General features: G+C 37.4%; 2 protein-coding genes across 8 annotated transcripts in view; one reads left to right on the top strand and one right to left on the bottom strand.

The window, feature by feature from the left end:
• The window catches only part of PTAR1 (protein prenyltransferase alpha subunit repeat containing 1), a 45,861-nt gene extending 31,797 nt beyond the window's left edge, over positions 1-14,064 (bottom strand). The window contains exons 1-2 of one of the 2 annotated variants that reach the window (XM_027105710.1): positions 13,892-14,064; positions 3,911-4,080 (exon numbers count right to left, since the gene is read on the bottom strand). In XM_027105710.1, coding sequence (XP_026961511.1) covers positions 3,911-4,080; positions 13,892-13,977 — 256 coding nt within the window. In that variant the 5' untranslated portion in view covers positions 13,978-14,064. Of the gene's footprint in view, positions 1-3,910; positions 4,081-13,891 lie in introns of those variants that run through there. The other variant, XM_027105711.1, reaches the window with a different exon arrangement.
• CFAP95 (cilia and flagella associated protein 95) overlaps positions 13,947-27,216 on the top strand; it is a 122,367-nt gene continuing 109,097 nt past the window's right edge. For 4 of the 6 annotated variants that reach the window (XM_027105719.1, XM_027105718.1, XM_027105716.1 and 1 more), the window contains exon 1: positions 19,521-19,627. Coding sequence is in view for 2 of the 6 variants with exons in the window: in XM_027105714.1 (XP_026961515.1) it covers positions 13,976-14,192; positions 19,521-19,627 (324 nt within the window). In the remaining 4 variants the exon portion in view is untranslated. Of the gene's footprint in view, positions 14,251-19,520; positions 19,628-27,216 lie in introns of those variants that run through there. The other 2 variants (XM_027105714.1, XM_027105717.1) reach the window with 2 other exon arrangements.

Here is a 27,216-nt window from a genome sequence, read left to right as displayed (position 1 = left end):
ATCCTCAGCCAATTGCTGCTGCACAGAAACGGATGCATCCAAGGCTTCTGATTTTTCAAGTGAAGGCAGAAATCCATATTTCCATCCTAATTTTAGAAGTTCATCCTGATTTGAAATGTTTAACCAACAACAAAGTTGTTTTAAAAACAATTTTTAAAACATTATACAAGCCAAAATGAAATAAACATGTGGGCTGGCTTCAGCCTGGTGGCTGAGAGTCTACAACCTCTGATGCTAAATATAAAAGTAGAGGAGGGCTTCCCTGGTGGCGCAGTGGTTGAGAGTCTGCCTGCCAATGCAGGGGACACGGGTTCGTGCCCCGGTCCGGGAAGATCCCACATGCCGCAGAGCGGCTGCACCCGTGAGCCATGGCCGCTGAGCCTGCGCGTCCGGAGCCTGTGCTCCGCAATGGGAGAGGCCACAGCAGTGAGAGGCCCGCGTGCCGCAAAAAAAAAAAAAAAAAAAAAAGTAGAGGAAAAAGCTGGTAGCCTGCGGACAGATCGTGAAGGCCCTTGAATACCATGCCAAGGATAATGACTCTACCTTGTCCCTCTAGGCATCATGAAACAAGAGGATACATATTTCAGAAAAGCATCTTTCAAACTGTGTTTCTAAGAAGTGTTTGAAACGACTGACTAGTGGCATGACGGACATGGATTACAGAAGAGAGGCCGAAAATGGAGTAGACCAACGATGAGGTAATAATATTTATCCAGATGAGAAATAAGAAATGAAGAGACAAGAGAGAGCTCAGTGATGGACTGAGAGCAAGCATTGTGAGAAAGAGGGAAGAACAACAACAACAAAAAGATGGAAGTGCTGACTTAGAGATAGAGTGTGGGACAGAGCACTACTCAGTCAGGACTCCACTGCTATGGACTTCTCTCTTGCTTTTTGTTTCTGCCATGGATTTTTCATAAATCAGAATTACAGTATCACCCCTCTCCCAAACCAAATATGGCTATTACTGCAGCACACTTTTAAAAAATATTAGTTTCTCTCTAAGTAAATAAACAGGGAGGCTGTGATGGTTACTTTTGGTTAAACTACAGTTAAACTTGACTGGCTACAGGGTGCACAGATTAAACATTACTAAACATGATTTCTGAGTGTATTAGTGAGGGTGTTTTCAGATGAGATTAACATTTGAATCTGAAGACTCAGTAGACTGCCCTCCCCAATGTGGGTGAACATCAATCTGTTGAGGACCTGAACAGAACAAAAGGAGGAAAACAGGAGAATTGACTCCTTTTTCGCTTCCTCTGTCTGCTTGAGTTGGGACACCTCATCTTATCTTCTCCAGCTTCCAGACTGGGATTTAAACCACTGGCTCCCCTGCTTCTCAATCCTTCAGACTCAAACTGAATTAAATCACTGGCTTCTCTGGGTCCCCAGCTTGCAGAAAGCAGATTGTGGGACTTCTCAGCCTCCATAATCATGTGAGCCAATTCATCATAATGAATCTCGTTTTATGTATATATATACATAAAATCTCTATTGGTTGTTGCTGTGGAGAACCCTGACTAATACAGATGATTTTCAAACATCTAAGGAATTCAGCACACTAATGAGAGCATGAATTCAGTTTGGTTAAAAAGAAAAAAAATATATGCCCAGAATAAAGGTCACCTGCAGTTACAGAATACATTCTGAAGGGAATGCCGAGGATTTTGGCATGGTCTATCACAAAGACACTGGCATTTCTGAAATTGTTCTTAAACTGCCAGCTTTCTTCACTTGGCTCTTATATGTATATTTTCTACAAAAACAATTTAAAAAGTATAGCATTTTCATGAAATGACTTCTTTTTTCCTAATACTTTTAACTTTCTTTCCTTAGCAAAATTCACCACTGTGTTCTTCAGTTCACAAGTTTAGCAGAACACTCTTATGTTAGTCAGTCTGCATTTTCAGGTATCTTTTTTTTATCACATCAGAAACTCACTTCCATATTTTTACCAATAATACAATATACAACCTGAGTAATATATGACACCGCATTGAACTATACTGTCGCTGCCCCCAAAAAGTGAAATTGAAAACTACTTCCATGAAGATATAGGTTAAGATAAAATCAAGTTGCTTCTGTATACACGCACAGTTGCATCAGAATTCAAACCTTAGATGTCAGCAATTCATGTGAGTGAGCTTAACCATTTGATCTTCTGCCTGGGTTCTCCTGGGTCTATCAAGATAAAACTATATGATGAGGAGATTTAGCAAAGCCTACAGTGCACTGCCCAGAAAGACAAGAAACAGGGAAATGGAGAGAAGAACTTGGAAGACTACAGGAAGAAGGCAGGTTGGGCTAGCATACATGAAAGGGCAAAAGCTGATGATCTGAAATGACAGCCTTTGACACTTTCAAATTCATACTGTTTCTTCTCTACAAGAGCATCATTTGTCTCCCCCTGCAGAGTTAGTTACGTATTGGCTCAATTATACATTTCTGTGTGCCAGAGCATACACAATATAGGTCTGTTAGGCAAAAAAATAACTTGATGGATTCACATGGTGCTACTTTGTACCTTAATGTTGATGAAAACTACTATAGGGTAATGGAATGGAGAAGGAAAGAGGGGCTAACAACAGATAAATGCCCTTAACTTTAAGTTTCTGCCTAAACTTATGCCTTTAAGTTTCTGCCACAAACTTAAGTTATGCCATAAACTTAGACATAGCCTTATAATTAAGAAATATATATATCAGTGGACTAACTGAGTGAAACAGAAAATAGAAACTATTTCACATTAAATCTTCAAATCAGATTACCTTTTCTACTGGTCTAAACAGGGGAAAGTGCTATTAACCTATTATGACAGTATATTAAGGACAATGCCAAGAGGAACACAAGGAAATTGGCATGTCCCCTTTGGCAACACTATTCTCCATGAAGAGATTGTTTCTCACTCAACTGTAAGCTTCCTGAGCAAAGGAAACAGGTATTATTCATCTTTTTATCCCCCTCAGTACTTAGAACAGCTTCAGGTAGGAGTAGGCCCTCGGTAATGGCTACTGAACTTATAATTAAAATTCTCTAAGAAACAAAGTTCTTATTCAAAATTAGCTACCAGATATACTGAGCACTTTTGAAGGTACTGCTGTATGTGGGAAGGGGAAGGAGCTTTACAGAAACAGTCAAGAATATGGTCTTGGATGAGCACTCTCCAAAAAAGTGAGAACTCAGATCCTACGTTTACCTAAAAAGTAAACTGAATTTGTGTACATGGAGGCTTAACATCACATACAGAGGGAAAACAAGGAAAAGATACCAGGTGGGATGAATAGGGATTGTCTGATGCAGCAAAGAACTACCTCGGAGAAGCAGAAAAAATGAAGAAATAGGATGGTTTTCTTTTGCTCATTTCAGCATAGGAACAGAACACAGTGGGCCAGAGCTTACTTGGGAGTCAAAGTACAACAGCACCATCATAAACCACTGACCTGGTTCACAGTATAACTACCACCATCACACCTTGGTTATCTCATTTGGACTGTTACTAAATGAGTTCTATTGCTCATAACCTACTAAAGGATTAGAAACCAGAGAATCAGAGCTTGTAGGGACTAGAGTTCACTTCACAGATTTTCAAACTGTTTTTAGCCTTGAGATGCTTTCTTCAAATATCTTACAAATGACCTCAATACATTAAAAAAAAAAAAATCTGTTTGCAGTAGAGGGCCTGGCACCCTGCTTGAGGCACCTTCCACAGAATCATCATGGATGCAAAATTAGAAAACGAGTGATGAGTCCAAACTCCTCAGTTGACAGAAACGTTAAACGCCTGCCCAGGCAGTGAATGAAAAAGCCAGAACTAGAATCCAGGAATGGCAACATCAGAGAGGGTTCTTCCCACTATATTTCATGCTGCTTCTAAAAGTCAAAGAAAGAGGATAGACTCCATACTTACCATCTTTGTTCAGCCACTGCTTTCTTGTTCTGTACAAAAGGAGTTTGTTGTGGACATACGGTAAAAGGAACTTGACACACCAGCTCTCCACGCCAAGTTTGTTTTCAACCAGGACTATGGGACTCCGATTATACCTAGCTTCAGGACATGGGATCAGGCCAATTTCATCTCTTAATATGTAAAACATAAAAAAGAATTAAAGATAAGAATACTAGCCTTTTCAAAAATTTTCATATCCTACAGAATATTAAAAAAACTGTACATATTTCCCTTTCTTAAAAATATTTAGCTCACCACTGGATTGGTAGAAATAATAATCTTTTAAAAGTTTGATAATACTGACAAGAGTATGGAAAAATTAGTATGCTGTACTTGCTGTTACAGGAATGAAAACTGGTCTAATCTTTGAATAGAAATTTGAAAATGTCTGTCAATTTTTAAAGTACATATACCCTTTGACCCAGTGATTCTACTGTTCAGAAATTATCCTGTGCCAAAATATATGAATTCATTGGATATTCATGGCAACAGTGCAACAATCTGGAAATACTCTGAATGTGTATCAAACAATATAAGACTGGTAAAATAAATGTGGTTCATCCATGTTATAGAGCTGAAAAAAAAATAATGAGGTAAATCTGCATAGGCTGGTATGGAAAGGGTGCCAACATACATAAAACAAAAAAAGCAAAATGCCAAATACAGTGTACAGCACAAAGCCCTTTGTATAATCTTTTTTTTTTTTTTAAGGGCAAAGTCCTAGTCTTTTTCTTTTCTCTTTTTTTTTTTTTTTTTGGCTATTCTGGGTCTTCATTGCGGTGTGTGGGCTCTTAGTTGTGGGCTTCTCTATAGTTGTTGTGTGTGGGCTCTAGAGCACATGGGTTTAGTTGTTTAGTTGCCCCACAGCATGTGGGATCTTAGTTCCCCCACCAGGGATCAAACCCACGTCCCCTGCATTGGAAGGCAGATTCTTAACCACTGGACCACCAGGGAAGTCCCTGTATAATCTTTTAAAAAGATATATAGATGCACTAAAAAATTTCTTGAAAGGATACCAAGAACCTTTTGGGGATTTATTTTTATACAGTTTAAATTTTCTAGTTACTTGTACATATTATTTATGATTATAAAAATGTCAAAAATGTATTTATGTTTGCCTGCTAATAAATATATGTAGACCAGATTATTAATAAACTTATATTATCAGTGAGACTATGGGCCATATTTTCTTTTCTTTTTTATAATTCTTTATACATTTCTAAAATAAAAAACATGTTAATATGTAAATATTGTTAAAATACAAAATACACTTCAGGATTTGACCATTTTCATCTGTGGTGGCTTCTATATCCCTTAATCCACCTCAACTTAAGTTGAAAATTTACATTACAGGCAAAAAATAGAACTACCATATGACCCAGCAATCCCACTACTAGGCATATATCCTGAGAAAACTGCAATTCAAAAAGATACAGGTACCACAATGTTCATTGCAGCACTATTTACAATAGCTGGAACATGGAAGCAACCTAAATGTCCATCGACAGATGAATGGATAAAGACAATGTGGTACATATATACAAGGAATATTACTCAGCCATAAAAAAGAATAAAATTAGGTCATTTGTAGAGATGTGGATGGACCTAGAGTCTGTCATACAGAGTGAAGTAAGTCAAAAAGAGAAAAACAAATATTGTATATTAATGCATACATGTGGAATCTAGAAAAAGGGTACAGATGAACCTATTTGCAGGGCAGGAATAGAAATGCAGATGTAGAGAATGGACAGGTGGACACAGTGGGGGAAGGGAAGGGTGGGATGAATTGGGAGATTAGGATTGACATATATACGCTACCATGTGTACAATAGATAGCTAGTGGGAACCTGCTGTAATAGCACAGGGAGTTCAGCTCGGTGCTCTCTGATGACCTAGATGGGTGGGATGGGGGTGGGGTGGGAGGGAGGTCCAAGAGGGAGGGGATATATGTACACACATAGCTGATCCACTTCGTTGTATCCACTCCAATAAAAAAAAAAAGAAAATTTACATTACAGGCAGAGATTTAATAAACAATACATAGGGCAGTTGACTTACACAGTAAATGAACCAGCAAACACAAAAATATTTTTGTAAAACCTGCACTCATTCCTTTCAACTACAAAGAATTTACAGTTCTTGTCTATGTGAAACATCCTTTCTCAAATAGTATGTTCTTCCATTAATTAATGAATAACTTACAAGAAACCTTTTAACAAGAGCAGTTGACATAAATATTTTTAGAGCGTCTAAGCAGATTTTTTTTAATGTGTTTTTAAAAAACAGAATAAAGAACTGGTTTTCAGAGCTTGTGTGTGACAGCATCTATTATGCCCTTGAATTCCCCTGCCAAGACAGTATGCTGGCTGACAAATGCAAAGAGGAAAACTGTTCAATTACAGGTTATAAGAAAAGCACTCTTTATCTGTTAGGCCACCATCACAAACTGGTGGGAGGCTGTGGAACTAAAATAAAATCCGTCCTGGAAACTCTAAACTGGATAGCTCAGAAGTAACCTACTTTCTACTGATTGCTTCATTAGTGACACAGGGATATATCAATAAAAGAGGGTATTCTAGGGGTTGCAAGTCACTAACTGTTCTTTTGAGCTGATTTAACGCCCAAGTAGACTTTGGGACCTAAGGCTTTTTGCCCCGACAACTGACTCAGTTGACTCAGGGGTGTTTTGATACACCATGCCAGTACTATCTAAACATTTCCTGAGTACTACAATGAATGGGATACTGTGTTAGGTTCTGAAAATGCAAAAATGAATAAAACAAGGTGGTCCCAGACTACACAAAGCTGATGGTTTTGCTGGGGAGTTGCGTCAATATCTAAAACAAAATGTTAACACTTTGCCACTCTAGTAAAATAAATGAAGTTCTTAGGAAGAATGGGGCAATGCTGAGAGAGCATCTGAGTCCAATGTCCAGTATTTCAAAATATATTTTTGTATTTGGTGATATGAATTCTAATCTAATTTAACACACTATTAGGACAACTAGCCACATCTAGATCTATAACTGACTAAATACATGTCTGAATTGCTGGTATTTTCTGGTGTTCAGGTATTACTATGTAAAACAATATTTTAAGAAAACTAGAATTATAGTTAAAAAATAATAAACTCAGTGTAATTATTTCAAGAAAGTCTGTTTTCTGAGATCTAACAACCACCTACAACACTACAAAGAACTGCAAAAGTCAACAATATGAATGTTAGAGTAACAAAAATAAAAGAATCCTAGCTTCTGAGTATAGTCCATTGTGGGGGGAGGACTTTTTACTTAAATTCACAATGTAAAAACCTGCCTTGCTCACTATTTACACCACACATAAAATGCCCAACTAATAATCTGGTACCTAAATGAAAGTACAGAACCATCTGCACAAATAAAAACACACTGCGTTAGTTGGCTATTATCCTTCCAAGAAATAATTTTAAAAAACAAGAATGCCTTGGATATAGCAGGTGCTCAATAACTGCTACTGGAACGCTGATTATCAATGCACTTCAGTGATAATATTCAAATAGTTTTCAAAGAATATCACTTCTTGACTCTCCAAAAGAACATTACCTCTGATTTCCTTCTAATGCAGTGGGTCCAAATCCTAGCTTTGTCAATATGATATAGATTATCTCTCTATATATGTATCGATATCTCTATCTCCTGCCACTTGGCCTCTGTAGACCTCAATTTCTTCATTTGTAAAATAGAGGAATTGCATTGCATTTCTAAATAAGGGAAATGGGCTGCTAGGTCTCATCCAGCTTTCAAATTTTATGACTGAGAAACCCAAAAGCTATTCTCATGTAAAGAGAATGAAAATGGTCATATCAGGGAATATGAAGCACTATGAAAAAAAAAGAAACATTAAAAGAGAGGTAGGAGGATGTAGAGACAAAAGCACTCAACCTTCTAAGGTCCAGGGTTCTAGTTAGTCTCTGTTCTACCAATGATCAATGTGAATTTGACTAGGCACTTGCCATCAGTATCCTCATCTGAAATGCAGAAATGACAATGCCTTCCCTGCCAGTCATGAAAAGCAAATAATACAATGTAAAGACCGTGGTAAGCTACAAAGTACCAGGCAGAGATGAAGTATATTACCATTAATTCAGTTAAGAGCCTGCGGTCAACCAGAAAAGTTCCTTGGTTAACAGATAATGGGAAGCTAAAGCGAAGAAAGTTAAGCCTTTGTCGAGTTATTTGACCCTAAGATACAATGCTTTGCTGCTTCCTAAAAATATAACATGTACTTCATAAAGGTAGGTCAGTAAGATTCCAAATAACAGTGTGTTTGACTTCAGATTTCTCCTATGCCTAGTCCCTTAGGTCATAGTCCACTTTTTTCCAGACAATTTAGAACAGAATTCCAGAATCATTTTGAAATTGGAAGGGACTTCATTCCTCCAGTCTCTCATTTTGTCAGATGAGGGAACTGAGATCCACTGAGGTTAAGGTGATTACTCAAGGTCATAGTGCTAGTGGCTTAATTCAAAATCTGGATCTCCTACTATTTAGCCCAAAACCCTTGACACTAATGAAAATAAAGACATCAGTGAAAGCAAGCAGGCTTTAGATTAACTCCTTTTAGTGTTCTAGCAAGATTTCTGGCTATTTAAATTCTAATTTCATACCCAAAGTTGGAAAATTCAGGGAAAAAAAACTAAAAGTCATTTGTCATCCCTCTACCACCACTAATGTTGGGTATGCATCCTTTTTTTCTAAGTAGTTTACAAAAGTGGGATTATGTTGGACATACTCTTCTATAATCCTTTTTAAAATTTTATTTATTTATTTATTTGGCTGTGCCCCATGGCATGTAGGATCTTAGTTTCCCGACCAGGGATGGAACCCGTGCCCCCTGTGCTAGAAGCACGCAATCTTAACCACTGGACTGCCAGGGAAGCCCCTATAATTCTTTTTTTTTTTAATTTAACAATTCACATTAAACATTTTCTTATATAATTTTTGTATCATTCATGGGTACAATGAATGTGCTATAAACATCAAATACATCTCCAGTTATTTCCTTATGAAATAGTCTCCTAAGAGAAATTTCTGACTCTTTCACTACCACCACATTCCATTCTTCTTTATTTTTAGGTTTCTGGCAAATTTAGATTCCTGGTGCTTAACCAGGATACTCAAGTAAATATCAGCATTAACAAGGTCATGGGTTTTTACAAACATGAAAATTTGAGACAGCGATCAAGTTCCAATCTTTTCAACGAGAAACCACAGTGCTCACTTTGTAGGTTACCTTTGAAGGCTGCTCCAAAGGAATAGCAACATGGAATGAACCTACATATTTACTTAAAAAGATCATCCACAGCATGGTATATCTCCCTTAGCGCTTCACTTCACAATGGGGATCCACTAACTTCTAGATGAAGTTCAAGGTTCATACAGCACTGATACTGACCTTGTTCCTCATGTTTAGACAGCTTCTCTTGTCTGTACTTTTCAGAAACATCAGTCTAACTGGAGTCGGTCCACTTATTTACAAAAGTAATATTGACCAGCTTCCTGTCGGGGAGGTAAGGATGGTCCCCAAATATTAAAACTGAACCCTGTAATGTGGAGTGACTGAAGAGAAAACAGCCCAAGATTCGGCAAATGGTACAAATCTTTTTAATCTAACAGTTATTTTTTTCCTTCAAACTGGAATTCTTTCCAGAATGACCAAAAAGTTAGAAAAGTATCTAAAAGAACTGACCCTTGCATATTGTTAACTAAAACTTTACTGGTGATTAAGAAATTTTAGAGACCTCATAAGCTTTCTCAATTCTAAAGATTACTATCACTGAAATTATATTACTGACCCTATTTAGAAAACAGATACACAAATTACTATTGTTTACTGAGTGTTTATTATATGCAATGCTCTGTTTTAGGTTTTACATACACTATTTCATTTATTCCACACATTAATCTTATAAAGTAGGAATTTTAATTCCATTTTATAGATGAGGAAAAAGTCTTGTCTGAGACTACTCAGCTAGTAAATAACAAGCCAAGGTTCAAATCCAGTACTGTGAGACTGCAAACCCAAACTTTTACAAGTATACTATTGTTCAAATAAATAGATAAAAATCAAGTGTAAGAAGTCAATTAAGATTCTATGCTTTCCTATTCTTCAGTTCAACTTGCAGACGATCTGAAACTGCCTTTCATTACTACTGCCTTACTCAAAAATTCTCACTGGGGCCTACCCACTGCCTAAGAAGTATATTTTCCCTGAGCCAGCTCTTATCCAAGCCTCATGTCTCAATTTAATTGCTATTTCCTCAGGAAAACTATCTTGACCTTCCATCCTAAATTAGTCCTCTCTGTTATTATTCTTTCAAACTATCCTTCTTATCCTTTGGGGCTCTTTTCATAATTTGTGTGTTGATTTGTTTAAAGTTCCACTGGGCAGGGACCAAGTGTGGTGTGTTCATCAATCTATACCCCAATCCTAGCCCCATATACCTAGAGACCAGCATTGTATCTATCAAATAGAAACATTCTTTTGCTGAATGCACCGATGGAATGAATGAAATTAAGTCAGATAGTCAAGGACTTCCATAATCTGTCCCTACTTTATCTTTTCAATCACATTTTGTGAATTTAGTCCATTCACTGCTTCTTGTAGAGGTCTCCAAGACTGTAAATCCTACCTTGCCTTCAAAGTGCCACTCAAAAACCCACCTCCCCTAAAAGCACTAGCCCAGACATACCCAGCTTCCCTTTCAACTACTAATAGACTCACGTATGACTTGCTTACCATACTGCTAGTCCAGCCCTTATTATAAACGGCTTTGCAGGGTAAATGCACTGTTCATACATACAAGTCTTAGGTCTCCACCTAGACCTGCACTGTGCAATACAGTGGTCACCAGGCATATGTGTCCATTATGTATAAATCAATTAAAATTAAATAAAACTTCAAATTTAGATCTTTTTTCGCACTAGCCACATTTCAAGCACTCAATAGCTATATATGGCTAGTGGTTACCATTTGGACAGGACAGATAAAGAACATTTCCAACATCACAGATATTTCTGAGGGCCTTGAGTACAAGAACTGTATTTTATACTTCTTCCTATTCCATACTGTGAAGATGGTAGCTACATAAACAGTGAGAGTTCAATAAATATTACAGAGTAATAAAAAATAATAACTTTCTGGATAAGAGAACTTTGACATGACCCTAATTACACTGTAAACAGCTGTCCTCCACACTAGCACAGCATCTGTACATTAAGCTAATACCTGTCGCTGGGTCAAGCCTTCAGTTATTTTTCCAAAGTATTCTCTAGGAGTCAACCACACAAACAACATTTGCATGGTATTTTTCAGTTTATAAAGTGCTTCACATTCATCATTCAGTTGGCCAATATATTTCCTAAGGAACACAGGGATTCAGGTTAAGTCTACTATTTACCTAGTGGCAACTAAGTGCAAGACACTGTGTGAGGTGATTTTCCTATGTTTTCATCAGCCTCTAGAGCCCATGCTCTGCAACAAAGAATAGCCCCCGCTCACCACAACTAGAGAAAGCCTGCGCGCAGCCTGCGAAGACCCAACGCAGTCAAAAATAAATAAATTAAATAAATTAATTTAAAAAAAAAAAGAGAGAGAAAGCAGAAACAGGCTGAGAAAGGGTAACCTATCCATACCCACCAGTAACAAAATCCACATTTCACCCATTATATCTCCAACTCCTACTGGCTAGAAATTTCCAGAGACAAAGTCAATATATTTACTGTAGTAGATGCTGGCTAATAAAATTATGATCTATCTTGTATTTGTAGAAAAGAGGAAAACAAAAAGAATAAAAAACTTTCTTTTATAATACTGAAAAGTGTAATTAGGTACTAACTTTGAAGGTAAATGATGCCTTTTTCTTTTAACTAGAAATAAAGCATATGTATTTTGGAAGTAAAAGGGTTAGATGAGGGGAGGAAGTATGAGCGATTTTGAAAAGTCCAAATTATAAGACATTTTAAAAGACGCATTGTAATATTACTGGAGATATTGCTACTGTAGGGAATATGTACTAAAATATAGCTGAAGATTAATATTAAACAATGAGTTAAACTATTTAAAATTTTCAGATCTATATCATTATTTCATATTTTTTCAAATGCTCAAATTATTTCAAACTTTAAAAAATACTGAATGACCCAAATGTTTATTAATAATTATAAGTTATGCACTGGCACAGAGCACATTGATGAGATCTCATAAAAAATGCGATTGGGGGGGCATTAAAGTCCTTTATGAGTTTCAATAAATATGATCCAGAAGAACTGGGATGTGTTCCAAACTGCACTGTGTCAACCTGCCAGGCCAATGAACACTCAAACTTAAGTTTTTTTCAAATATGAAATACTGATGCTTTTCTAGTCTACTTCAAAGAAGACAAACTAAGATGATTACTGTACTTATTAGACTTCTTTATAACCTCCTCAATTTCTTTAAGAAAAATAACCCCAAATGATGAGAAAATAGTCATTTCATTTGTCCAACTTTTTTTTTTTTTTTGAGAATGTCTCTTATTTGCACTAAAGCTCTCATTCTCAAAAGGGGACTGAAAGACTGATATACAACAAGGCATCAAAGCATTCTTTAGAAGGCCCAGTGCCCACTATGGTTACTGCCAGGAAATCATTCCAAACACTCTCATTCTGAAAAAGGCAGCAGTCACAAGGGGAAAGGAAGTGGACGCTGTCAGAGGTGGCAGGTGTGTTTTGAGGCCAGCAGTGTCTTGTTTTTAATGAGGCACAGTTGCAGGTCTCCAACTGTGTGCCACGAGGGAGCAAGACATTTGAGGGCATCACCTTGAAGGAAAAGAACACTGCATTTAGATGAAGGTTTGGCACCTCTTTTCAGCGGAAAAGCTTAAGGAGTTAGAATGCTTAAAAAGAATAATTCATGCGTTCCAGTTGAAAGAATAAAATATTTTTTAAAAAAACAAAACTCCATAAGCAATTAGGTAAAGTGAAAACAATGTAAAACTGGATTCCATGTTTCTTTCTCTTGAGGGAAGGAGGGATGAAGGGAGGATGGATAGGAAAATAGCTACACTCTTGCTTCTTCCTTACTCTTTTGTACAATGTGTAGATATATCTCTTCTTTAATAGCTTCTTTTTCGTTACATAAAAGCAGAAGTATCAGACAGAATACAGTCTCTTACCGGATCTTCCCGGAGTACTCCAAGTAAAATGGAAAGGAAGGAGGGAAAGATACATGTGTCAGTTCTGTGGTGTCCTACTTAAAGAGGGCAGCAGCGTTTGAATAAAAAAACAATTAATATGCTCCCTGTAACTATGAATCAGCTAATGCTAAAAAGTGTCGAGGTTTCATCTGCTTCCCACCAGACCCAACCTGTGTCTACAGAAGCTACTCTCTTGAGAATGCCCTGTTCACCTTCAAAACAAAATGTTTCATCGAAGTTCCTCTACAATTTTGGGACAGGTGAGGCGAAAGTCAAAAGCAGCCTCAAGCTACCTTCGGCTAGTAAACTAAGGGGGTTTTGGCCCATGGAGAATAAGATGATCAGTAACCCCTTCTTACCAAGGTCCGGGATGAACCTCAAAAGAGTTGTGTTAACAAAGCACATACAGACCCACACCGTGTACCTTAAACGGATGTGGGACGTGGACACACGGGTGAAGTCTTTCGAGTTTCGTGAACTCCTGGGAAAGGGGTGGGAGGGAGGTCACTTCTAAGGACTCGCCCGAGAGCTTGTTCCGGTAGCGGAAAGCTGGCCCCGCGGCGGCCGACAACTATCGGGCCCCGACCCAGCTGCGTCGGCTCTTGTGAGCAGCGCAGCGGGTCAAGACCTGCAGTCCGAGGTCGGCTCGAGGCTTGGCCCCGCCCCCTCCCGCCCCCGACGACCCCCGGAGGCGGCGGAGGCGGGGGCACCGCCGGCGCGCGACTCACATGTGCGGGTTCCTCCGGAAGGCGTTGGTGATGTCCTTCACCACCCGCTGCACCAGCACCGCCACCTCCTCGCTCGTCTCGGCCATGTTGGCGGCGTCCGCGGCGGCTCGGGAGCGCCTCCGGGAGAGCGCCGAGCCACCCGCGGGAGTTCCCGGGGAGCGCGCGCGTGAGCGCCGGTTTGGCCGCGCCCCTGCCCCCGCCGTGGAGGCCGCCGCCGAGCACTTCCGGGTCAGCCCGCGGTCGGCTGGTGTGTGGTCCCTGACGAGGCTGAGGCTGGCAGCGTGGTCCCTGACTTCCTCTCGTAAGAGAGTTTCTAAGCGCTCGAGAAGATGCTGCAGACTCATTTGCAGTTACCTCAGGTTGCTGTATTACACTTTTTATTTTAGTTTCTGGTCTACTGGGGACCGAGGAGGGAGGGGTCCTAAGGTCACTCCCAGAGCTAGGGTCTGGCCTGAATACCCTGCCCAGAGCACCCGTCCTCAGCTGTTCTGGAAAGGAGCCAGTCCCAGAATGCTCCTGGAGGAAAGTTTAACCGAGAGTGAAGATCTTCTTAAGCAGTTAGTCCCTTGGCGTTCTGAGAGCTTGTTCCCTGTATTTTCTTAGTTGGAGGGATGAGGCCGTCCAGAGACACCCTTGGCGGAATGAGGCCCAGTCGGACCGTATTGGTGACTTCAAGCTTTTGTACCTGCGTGCCAATTTCGGCCACTAAGCAGATGCTTTCAAAAAGTTAATTTAAAAAATTTAATAAATGGATTAAAGGAAGAAAAAGGAAAGGAAAGGAAAAGTTATTTGCTCTCTCCATATAGGGAGTAGAAGTACAGAGGTATTTTTTAGATTTTCTACATCGAGTGTACCTTGCTTTGCACGTCACTTGGTGTCCTATGAACGTTGCCTGTTAGTTTTGGAGTTAAAAAACCAAGTCCCTGGCAAGGTTTGCTCTTAATAGCTATTTGCCTTGCTACAAATAATTTTTATAAGAAAAACTGGCTTTCTAGTCCATTTGGATTTTGAAATGCTGTAATTCAAATTTTCATGTATCAAATTTTCTTTCAACCTCTGTGTTAGAAAAAATCCAGCTGCTTTTGTTTCTTTTTTACTTAATCCTTGAAGTCTTTTAGAAACTTTTTTTTTTAAAGCAAACTCAATGTTTAATGTAAACATATGTAGAACATTTGAAGTAGGGTTGATGATTGTGAGAGTAAAAACCATCCACTGGATGCAAAATTATAAAGCAGTGAATGAGAAATATAAATTATATTCAGTGGTCGATACTCCTATGGGCACGTTTAGAAAGGCTACACCTGCTGTATGGACTTTGGCCTTCTGGTTTTAAAAGAAATGAGCTAGAAGTTTCATAAAATTATAGAAAAGCAAGATGGACAGGTTTGATTTAGTAAAGTCAAACAAACCTTAACATATTGACAAGTTCTCAAATGAGTCAGTGGAGTGAATTTGTGTTTAGATTCCAGGGCCAAAGACAACTTCAAATGTCCTAATTACTCTTAAAATGTAGTCAGTTCTGAAATGGTTTGAGTTCACTGATAAGTCTTCTTCCTATTCTATTAATCAGAGCCTTGCATCCTTTCCTGATAAAAGTGGGAAATAAATCCTGACTTCTGGGGCAGAGCTTAAAGGACACACTCAGAAATATGACATTTTTTTCAAAGAATTTATTTTTATCTTAAAAATTAGTGTGATTTTTGTATTTCACTCTAATATATTTAACAGGAAAAACAACAGCAACAGCAAACTTTATTCCCAAATCTTGAAGTGAAATTGATGTTCCAGGAAGATAACATCCTATATGATTCGGTGTGTCCCCTTCCAACACACACACACACACAGACACACACACACACACACACACACACACACACTACCTTCATTTGAAAGGTGTGAATTATATGTCTCATGTTTCTTCTAAGAATTCATAAATTGTTTCACCCAATTATTAAAGATCTGCTATGTTTAGAACTTGAATTTTTTATAGTTAGAGCATACTAGGACTGTGACCCAATCCCCTTATTTTGCTGATAAGGAAGCTGAGGTTCAAAGGAGAATTGAAATTCATGTGACTTTAATAATGATATGTTTATAAGAATAGGATATGATGAATTTAGCATGATTTTGTTGAAGAATTCAAAGATTTATGTTCAGGGATCTGCAAAATACACTTACTAATAATGAAATATTTTAAATAGCTTAAATGCCCAACTTTGGGGATTGATTAAATTACAGTAAATCTATATGATAAAATACTGTTTAGTCGTTTAAAAGCTCATTGTAACTAGGAGAATATGTAGCAAATGCTTAGGAGGAAGTATATTTATAGGAGAATTTTATTTTCTAAGTAACACGAAGAACAAAATAAAATTTTTGTAATATAAGAAGTTTTTTAAAGTATATGTTAATAAAAACATGGATATATTTATTTGTTAATTAGCCAACTCTTATGCATAATAATTTTCTTAGAGATTGATTTTTAAGCAACCATAACTCGCTTAAAATTTAATCTCCCCAAAATCATTCCTTTCATATTTTAGAAGACTATTTGATGATGGAGGAAAAGGTAGATATATAATGACAAAAACAAGTACCAAAACAGCATACAAGACAATTATATATGTAATCCAGAAGGACCCCATGGGGCCTTCCCAGGACAGGCCTTCCCCCATATCCTCTGCTTTAGCTCCTCTATGAAGTACCTAGATAGTAGTATTTGATGCAAATTTCCTGAGTTGTTTTCCAGATGTGAACATCCCCCCACCCCCCTCACCAAATGGAAGAAACTACTTGACCTTGAGCACATAGCCCCAGGCCTCCTGGAGCTTAAGGACTGATAATGTTAACCCTTGTGACACCACCCTGCTACCTCACCGTCAGCCAATCAGAGAACTATGCATAAGCTGATCACATACCCTGCAACCCCCCCTCCCTCACCTGGCTTTTAAAAGTGCTTTGCAGAAACCCTTTGGGGAGCTCAGGGCTTTTTAGGGCCTGAGCCACCTCATCTCCTTGCATGGCCTTGCAGTAAACCTTTCTCTGCTCCACACTCCGAAGTTTCAGTTTGTTTGGCCTCACTATGCATTGAGCACAAGAACTTGCATTAACATATATATATGTTGACAAAAAATTATTCAATAGTTGATCTAAGAAAGAAATGGAAAATTTTATTCAAGCCAACCTGAGGATTATAACCCAGGAGATAGTCTTTCAGGAAGCTCTGAGAACTGTTCCACTTATTAGAGTTCAATGCACAGTTATATAAGTTTTTGAGACAAGGTGTGATACGTCAAATAATGTATCATTGACAGTTTACACAATCCAGATCTACACATAAAAAGCGAGTAGTGGTCATGGGTTATCATGGCCCCTTACAATATTAAGAAGGAAGGTTATTTTCTTTCTGAAGGAGTTGTGACTGTTTGTGAGGTTAAGAAGGAACATTATCTCCTAAGGAGGTCTGGCTAACACAAATTCACAACACATGCTAAAGGGGAGGGAGGAAGCCCAACCAGGCAAAGAAAAATTTTATGTTTAAACTTTTCTCATCTTGCCATAAAAAATGAATTTTATTTCATCATATACAAAACAAATTGTACATAATATAAATATAATTATATATATAAGTATTAGACTGGGATGGTATAAACTAAAATGTTAACAATGGTTATCTCCATATGATAGAACTACTAGAGATAATTAAGACCTATAAATATACATTCTTTATATTACTCTGGTTGTTCCAGACTTTCTACAATGAAAAACCTAATGTATGTGTTGAGGGCGCTGGTGGTTTTAATGACAGACCTAGTACAGTTGACTCTTGAACAACATGAGAATTTGGGGAGCTGACCCTCCACACAGTCAAAAATCTGAGTATAATTTACAGTAAGCCCTCCATATCCCTGGTTCCAATTCCTCCTTTTCTGTGGTTCAGTATCTGGGGATTCAGCCAAACCTGGATCACAGTACTGTAGTATTTACTATTGAAAAAAAAATTTGTGTATAAGTGGACCTGTACAGTTTAAACTCTTGTTGTAAAATGGTACAGATGAACCTGTTTGCAGGCTGAAATAGAGACACAGATGTTGAGAAAAAACGTATGGACACCAAGGGGGGAAAGCGGGGTGGGGTGGTGGGATGAATTGGGAGGTTGAGATTGATATCTATACACTAATATGTATAAAATAGATAACTAATAAGAACCTGCTGTATAAAAAATAAAATAAAATTCAAATAAAATCAATAAACGGCAAAAAAAAAAACTTATTTTTCAAGGGTCAACTGTAATTACCTTTGTGCAGAGTTGTAGATGACCTTATAATCTGTTTTCATCTTTGCTCTGTATTATCACTTTTATCACTATGATGTGTCATTTATTTACTCCATTATTTGGATTGAAGTCCATTTTACTATGGTAACATTATGCAAGATAGAGTGTAAATAGTACTAAACGTGTTTTTACCATGTGCTATTATTACAAAAACAAGTTTATTTCCTCCATTAAAATAATTAAGTGCTCAATTTTAAGTGCTTCATTATAATATTACCATTGTGACTAAATATATACTTATAGTATACCAAACCTCAACCTTAATCACTCCTAAAATTTAAAATCAAAGAACTTACAAAGAAATAGGAGAAGGGAAATATAATACTAGTCAAGAAGTCACAATATCAATGTCTTTTTATGAATTCTTAAGAAAAATCAGTAGGAGTAATGTTATCTGTAAAGTTTTTATTAAAAACCATTTCAAGAAAAGGAATAGAAATTAATAAATGAATTTAAAGAGACATGTACATTAAACTTAGGGGAGTTTTGGTATACATCTTGCCTCAGTGTGTGTAGGTTTATTTTCCCAAATACAAAACTTCATGTATGATCAAGAACTATTTTTTTTAAAGTCACAAAATCATGAATTGCAAATGACATCTATTCTTGTACTTAGTTGATATATCTAGTACTTCATTATTCTTTTCTATTGTTACTATTTATTTATAATTAAAGTATCATTGATTTACAATATTGTGTTAGTTTTGGGTGTACAGGAAAGTGATTCAGTTATATATATATACACACATATATATATTTTTTTCAGATTATTTTCCATTATAGGTTATTATAAGATATTGAATATTGTTCCCTGTAATACTTCACTATTATAATTGTTGAGATAAAGATAAGAAAATGCATGTGATAGCACCTTTAAACTGGGAAGCACTATACAAATTATTACTTATTTCTATGAGTTGACACAACATCATTACAGGTAAATCAGTATTAAAACACAATAGTAAAATAAGATGAAGCTTAATACTAACTTTCAAAATGAAACTCTATTGTTTAATATTCTAAAGAGAATTATACTGCTATTACAATTAATTTCCCAATCAAAACATGAACTTTTTTTAACCAGACAAAGTAGGTAAATGTTATAAAGATGCTTATCATGACAGTGACTTTAAATGATCAGTTAGTACTGATGTTGGAATCCATGATGATAGAGGAATGAAGATACTAGTTGCATAATATGGTTTTTGTTGCTGAGTAACTGGTTTATTTTTCTTGACATTTGATAGTTCCAAACTGTCATCCTTTTCCTTTATCCTCTTCTCCCTACCACAGAGGCCCAGGAAACCCATGATGTAATCTTCAGAAAAGAACAGGAGAAAATGTCTGGAGAGAAAAAGAGCCAATCCAGGCCTTGCATGTGGAAACAGCTAGGGAGATGGGTATGTCTCTATGATGGATTCAATGTTTCTCATGTACTGAAGATGTCAAATTTTTCTAGGAATTTCTTAGTAATATGCAATTTAGTGGATGACTAAGGGAAAGAAGTATCCTAATATGAGTACATTCTTAAGGAGTTATTTTTTTGCTTTGCGTTTTTCTTATTCTTCAGTGTAAATATGACAATCATGTAATAGACTTAGGTTAAAAAATCATAACTGAAAATTTAGGAAAGTAGTAAAAGCTTCATTTTTACTACCAAAGAGGTTTAGTTGAGACTTCTTCGGTAACTGCCTAAAAGTAAGACAGAGCTATATCTCCTCTTCTTTCATCTCACTTCTTAAGCTAATTTTTCAACTCAGAAATTTTATAATAAAAATATACCATATTTCTTAGTTTATTCCTATTTCCATGTTTTAAGCCACCTCTGACACTTATCAAAATTAACAACAGGCCAAAATCACCCATAGGAAATGATGAACTTTCTTTGTTAAATGTTGAATTATGCCCTAACTTGTAGTATAGTATTTATAGAGACTGACAGTCTGAGTTTTAGGAAGGAATGCCAAAGAGTAACTCCCCAATTAACATCTTCTGGCTTTAGGCACTTGAATTTCTATGGTAAGTCTGCAAAATCACCATTAGTGTGCAAAAAAGAACAGTGCAAAATGTTGTGTATTGGGTTCATAGGAGGAGAAGGTTAAATACCACCTCTGAGGGATGAAACTCCAAGTAATTGTACTTATTTATTCCACAAATTTTAATGAATGTTACTGTGTTTAAGACATTGTGCTTGCTGCTAGGTATACGGTGGTGAGAAAAACAGACATTATTCTTGCCTTCTTGTAGGACTTACCATCTAATGGAAGAGATACACAATATTCAAGTAAACAGAAAAATGTATAATGAAAAATTGTAATACATGGCACAAAAGGTAAAAGCAAGGCACCAGGCTAGATGATAACAGTGTGGAGTAAGAGCAGAGCTTTAGACAGTGTGGTCAGGGAAACCTATTCCAGGTTGTGATATTTAAGCTGAGACCTGAAAGATAAGAAGGAACCAGCCCTGTGAAAAGCAGGGGAAGAGCCTCATCACTAGTGGAAACAGTATGTGTGAAGTCCTTAAGAAGAAGAGAGTTTACATAGCATGTCTCAGAAATTGAAAGAAGGCCAAGCTAATAACTTTTACTGACCTGAAAGTGTTTGTAAAGTGATTTCAGATTTAGTATTGCTTTCACCTGGATGTCAGCTATGAGCATGATTGCTTAGTTCCAATTTTTCTTACTTTCTGTATCCTCTTTTTTCTTTTTTGTACCACACTGAACAGCTCACCAAGGACAGCTCATGTCACATGGTTACATGGTGTCCCGTGGTCAGGTATTTAGTCATGAAGCCCAGTAGCAAACCCAGAACTGTTTCTCAAAAGGCTAATATTTATCAATAGTAGAGGACAGGCTTTTTTCCAAAACCCTAAGAGTGTTGCCATGACATTTAAAAAAAAATTTTTGCTACCACTGGATCTTCTCGGTCATATGGCCCCAAATCAGCTTGCATGGAAGCTCTGGGATCCACTCAGAACTATGAGTTACTCAGTCAATTATTCCAACTAGAACATTTGAATAGACTACATATTGCCTCCTGAATCTAAAGTGGCCCATGTGTCTCTCAGTGGTAGAGTGTACAAGATGAAGCAACTTGTCCTTCACGTTGATAGAAATATTGTGACATGCCTGACATGCCCCAGACTACTGGACTCTTAGAAGTTTCACTATCATGACAGGCCCCTGAATGTTTTAAGAACTTATCTAGCATCCTCTGTCATGTATGTGTTTTGCCAAGGCATGTAGCATATTTGTTACTACACATGAAGTCAAATACCTAAAAGGAAAAAAGGACTAAAGCTCTCATTATATACTCAAGACTCTTGTATTTTTTCCTTGTAGCATATATTAAATGCAATTAACAGTTGTCTAATTAGTTCAATATCTTTATCATTCTATAGAATGTAACTCCACAAGGGCTAGAACCCTATTTTTCCTGTTCAGTGTTGTGTATCTGTACCTTGCCTTGCATATAATGGGCTCTCAATTAATATGTAAATGTATGGATAGATGAATGAAAGAAAAGAAATGGAAAAAAATAAGAAAGGATAGAATAGCCAACATGTAGCATAGATAAAGAAGCTGTAGAGGAACTCACCTAGGAATTTAGTTAGAGGCTGAATCGTGAGGAAACTTGAGACCATATTTTGGCAGTTGAAATTTTTCTGAAAGGGTTGCAGGGAGCCGTTGAAGGGGTTTATGCTTCTCTGTTGAAATCCACCCATTTTTCAAGGGTGCTCTCCTTACTTTATACTATGTTTAGTTATGCATACATACGTAAATTGAGCACACACATGTATCTATACATACACAGTTCTTAGTTTTATCACATAATAAAATGAGGGAATCCATTTCATCTTTGTTTTCCTAGTACCTGGCATATTACCTGAACATAGTAAGCACTTCAGCATTTGTCAAATGAACAAATAAAGGCCCAGTTCAAATGCCACTTCTCTACTTTAATTAAATTACCTCTTAGAATTAACTCATTTACAGGAACAGTTATGCTATCTGACCCCCTTAAAAATCTCAGTGTGCTGTGGACCTGCACTTAGGGTAAAGAGGTCTATGGCATAGGTTTGCATAATTACTCTTATTTAAACAGGTTATTTTATTAAAGAGTTTATTTTATTTACACAGTAAGTTATTAAACAGTATTAATTATTTACCAGTATTTTATTTTATTTTATTTACAAAGATATTATATAACTATTGACTATACTCCCCACATTGTACATTTCATACTCGTGACTTTTTTTTTTTCAGTTCATGGCAGTTTATTTAATTTAAAAATAAAAACAGAAACAATAAAACAAAACAAAAATCAGTTTCCAATGAAAATACAAACACTTTGGGTGGTTATCCAGCTTTTTTTTTTCCCTGTAGGCTATCCTGGGCTCAAACCAATCAAATGAATGAAAACCAGTTTTGATTGGAGCCATAAAGCATGTTGCACCAATTAAATTACACCAATATATTATTATAATATGTTTGAAATGCCTTTCAGACCAATAAATAAAAAAGACAAATTCAAATTAAAAAGTCAACTTTTTATTACCAAAAAAAAAAAGAAATTAAAGTCACAACACAGATTAAAAAAAAAAGTGCAGTCAGGTTTCTCTTTTTTTCTTCATTTATTTTGTAACTGCAAGTTTGTACTTCTTAATGTCCCTCACTTATTTCCCTCCTCCCCCCACCCTTCTCCCCTCTGGTAAACACCTGTTTGTTCTCTGTATCTATGACATTGATTCTGTTTGGTTGTGTTTGTTCATTTGTTTTTTAAATTCCACATGTAAGTGAAATCATATGGTATTTGTCTTTCTCTGTCTGACTTATTTCACTTAGCACAATACCTCTAGGGCTATCCATGTCGTCACAAGTGGCAAGATTTCATTCTTTTTTATGGCTGAGTAATATTCCATTGTGAATATATACCACATCTTCTTTATCCATTCATCTATTGTTGGGCACTTGGGTTGCTTCCATATCTTGGCTATTGTAAATAAGGCTGCAATGAACATAGAAGTACATATATCCTTTCTAATTAGTGTTTTTGTTTTCTTTGGATAAATACCCGGGAGTAGAATTGCTGCATTGTATGGTAGTTCTATTTTTAGTTTTTTGAGGAATCTCCATACTGTTCTCCATAGTGGCTGCACCAGTTTACATTCCCACCAACAGTGCATGAGGGTTCCCTGTTTTCCACATCCTTGCCAACACTTATTTGTTGTCTTTTTGACAATAGCCATTCTGACAGGTGTGAGGTAGTATCTCATTGTAGTTTTGATTTGCACTTGGGGGTGGGGCTGGGTCCTGCGTCCTCTGGTGGATGGTGCCAAGTCCCAGGGTGGCTGGAACCTTGGGGGGTCCTATAGCAGCCAGCCTACTGGTTGGTGGGGTTGTGTTCCCACCCAGCTAGCTTCCTGGCCCGGGGTGTCCCAGGACTGGTGCCCACCAGCTAGTGGGCAGGACTAGGTCCCAGCACTAATAAGCTAGAGGGAGGGTTCCAAAATGGCACTTACCAGCACCAGTGTACTTGTGGTGGGATGAGCTCCCTAAAAATGGCTGCTGCCAGCATCCATGTCCCTAGAGTGAGTTTCAGCTGCCTTCTTCCTCTCCCAGAGGCTCTCCAAGATCAAGAAGTGGGTCTGACCCAGGCTGCCTTCAAATTACTGCTTATGCCCTTGGTCTTGAAGCATGTGAGATTTGTGTGTGCCCTTTAAGAGTGGAGTCTAGGGCTTCCCTGGTGGCGCGGTGGTTGAGAGTCCGCCTGCCGATGCAGGGGACACGGATTCGTGCCCCGGTCCGGGAAGATCCCACATGCCGCAGAGCAGCTGGGCCCGTGAGCCATGGCCGCTGAGCCTGCGCTTCCGGAGCCTGTGCTCCGCAACGGGAGAGGCCACAACAGTGAGAGGCCCGCTTACCGCAAAAAAAAAAAAAAAAAAGAGTGGAGTCTATTTCTCATAGTCTTCTGGCTCTCCCCAAATCAAGCCTCACCGGCCTTCAAAGCCAAATGTTCTGGGGGCTCATCTTGCTATGTAGGACCTTGGGTCTGGGGAGCTCCTGATGTAGGGCTCAGACCCCTCACTCCTTGGGGAGAACCTCTGCAATTGTAATTATTCTCACATTTACGGGTTGCTCACCTGGGGGGTCTGGGTCTTGATTATACCATGTCTTTGCCCCTCCTACCCATTTCATGTGGTTCCTTCTTTATATTCTTAGAGAGATCTTCTTTATATTCTTGAGAAATCTTTTCTGATGGTTTTCAGGTCCCTCTCATGGATAATTGCTCGGTAAATAGTTGCAAATTTGGTGTGCCTGTGAGAGGAGATGAGCTCAGGGTCTTCCTACTCCACCACCTTGGTCACTCCCCCAAGATGTTTCATTCTTAACATGGGATCATGCAAAAATCTTGGGCAATAAATTAATAGAGATAATGTTTCTTTGCTTTATAATTTAATAAATAAAAGCAATGATTTAGCAACTGTAGAGTTTTTAACTGAACTAACCATTTATTAGCTATTAATGAGGTATTATAAGAAGGAATGTTAGTTGACTTTTATTCTTAACATGTGTTGAAGTATTTTATTAAAGTTAAAATGCCTCATTGTAAGGAAAATTGTAATGTAGAATTCTGAGGTTCTTATTCCGTTATTCCATTTTAGACTGAATGGCAAAAATTACCATCAATACATGCAGTATTGTCAGATATTTTAAATTACATTTTGTTTCATTATTCACTTAAATTTGTTTATTTTATAGGAAGCTAATTCACATGAAATTTATTATAAGATAGACTTACAAGGACATTCTTACCTTTCTATTTTCTCTTTTAGAAAAGCCTACATTTTCACCATGTTTAAATTGCATTATGCAATTGTGATTTCTTAGTGTTATGAAGAATGTAGTGAGGCTTAGCGGTCACATCGTGGACTGGTAAAAATGGCATCATGTAAATGCTGTTAACGTGGTTGTCAAAAGAATGAAAGATAAAAGGAACAGACAGAAAACTAATAACAGTTTAAACAGTTAAAACTGGATAACAGTTTACTGGAAAAAATTTATAGTTTCTATAGTTTAGTCATAATGAACAGGAATTACAAATATTGAACATAGTATAACTTTTCAAAAATTTTCCTTCCATTTCTTTTGCCACTTGACAGCAAGGAAATGAATTTTGAATTAAATACATAAGCTGTTGTATTCATGTGTATCTTATATTTTTAATGTAAGATGGAAAGCTGGCTTACAGCCACTTTTTTAATGCATAAAAGCAGTCTTAATGAATGCTAAGAAAGTCGTACAGTCTTATGAATATTATTTGCTTGAAAACCTTCCTGTATTTCATAAACTCTAGCCAAAATGACTTTATGTGTTACTTGAGCAAATTTAATCCTGTGCTAATGAATATGTTCTTTATACAAAATTTCAAATAAAATATAAAAAATGTATTTCAGTTAAAATGATTTTATATTTTCCCCCCAATTTTTTGATAAGATTTAATTTTGACCAAGAGTAGGTCTAATCATATTGTACTTCAGGGCCCACAAAAGTCCACATCCATTTATAACTGTGTCAGAGTGAATTAGGTTTTTCATTGCCATTGATGACATACATTTGAGCCAACAGACCATACTTCAATAATAGAACCAACTAATATAAGCTATCTTTTAATCACTTTTTTCATTGTTAAAATCCTTAGGTAAGTCCATGAAACAGTGCCAACTCAATACCAACATCTAGAAAGGATTGGCTCTTTATTACTGGCTCTAACAGAGCTGACAGTTCTCTTTTATTTCAACAAGAAAAGTGTTTTTTCATAAATGCTTTTTTCTTTCAAGAAAAATGAGTGAATCCATTTTAGAAATTTATACTCTTCTTTAAAACTTAAAGAAATAATTATCTAAGGAGAGTCAGTCTGACTAGTGATAAACCTAAATTATAGAATTTTTTTTTTTTTTGTGGTACGCGGGCCTCTCACTGTTGTGGCCTCTCCCATTGCGGAGCACAGGCTCCGGACGCACAGGCTCAGCGGCCATGGCTCACGGGCCCAGCCGCTCCGCGGCATGTGGGATCTTCCCAGACCGGGGCACGAACCCGCCTCCCCTGCATCGGCATACAGACTCTCAACCACCGCGCCACCAGGGAAGCCCCTAAATTGTAGAATTTTAATGTGATTTTTTTTAATAACTAGAACTAGTAAGTAAATACTTTTAACTTGATGCAATAAAAAGAGGTTCACCCTGAGAAAACCATAATTCAAAAAGTGTCATGTACCACAATGTTCATTGCAGCACTATTTACAACAGCCAGGACATGGAAGCAACCTGTGTCCATCGACAGATGAATGGATAAAGAAGATGTGGCACATACATACAATGGAATATTACTAAGCCATAAAAAGAAACGAAATTGAGTTATTTGCTGTGAGGTGGATGGACCTAGAGTCTGTCATACAGAGTGAAGTAAGAGAAAAACAAATACTGTATGCTAACACATATATATGGAATCTAAAAAAAAAACAAAACAATAATGGTTCTGAAGAACCTAGGGGCAGGACAGGAATAAAGACGCAGATGTAGAAATTGGACTTGAAGACATGGGGAGGGGGAAGGGTAAGCTGGGAGGAAGTGAGAGTAGCATGGGCATATATACACTATCAAATGTAAAACAGATAGCTAGTGGGAAGCAGCCGCATATCACAGGGAGATCAGCTTGGTGCTTTGTGACCACCTAGAGGGCTGGGATAGGGAGGGTGGGAGGGAGATGCAAGAGGGAGGAGATATGGGGATGTATGTATATGTATAGCTGATTCACTTTGTTATAAAGCAGAAACTAACACACCATTGTAAAGCAATTATACCCCAATAAAGATGTTTTAAGGAAAAAAAAGGTTCATTTATGGTTAGCAGCATCCATCTTCACACAAAACATTCTATTTAATGAAGTATTTCAGTTGAGCAAACATTTGCTGGGTATCTGCTATATGCA

This window comes from Aethalodelphis obliquidens, unplaced genomic scaffold (assembly GCF_003676395.1).
Source record: "Aethalodelphis obliquidens isolate GAN/ISIS:26980383/991018 unplaced genomic scaffold, ASM367639v1 scaffold7, whole genome shotgun sequence".
Lineage (NCBI taxonomy): Eukaryota > Metazoa > Chordata > Mammalia > Artiodactyla > Delphinidae > Aethalodelphis > Aethalodelphis obliquidens.
The sequence above is the reverse complement of the archived record's forward strand: the minus strand, read 5'-3'. Positions and strand labels throughout refer to the sequence as shown.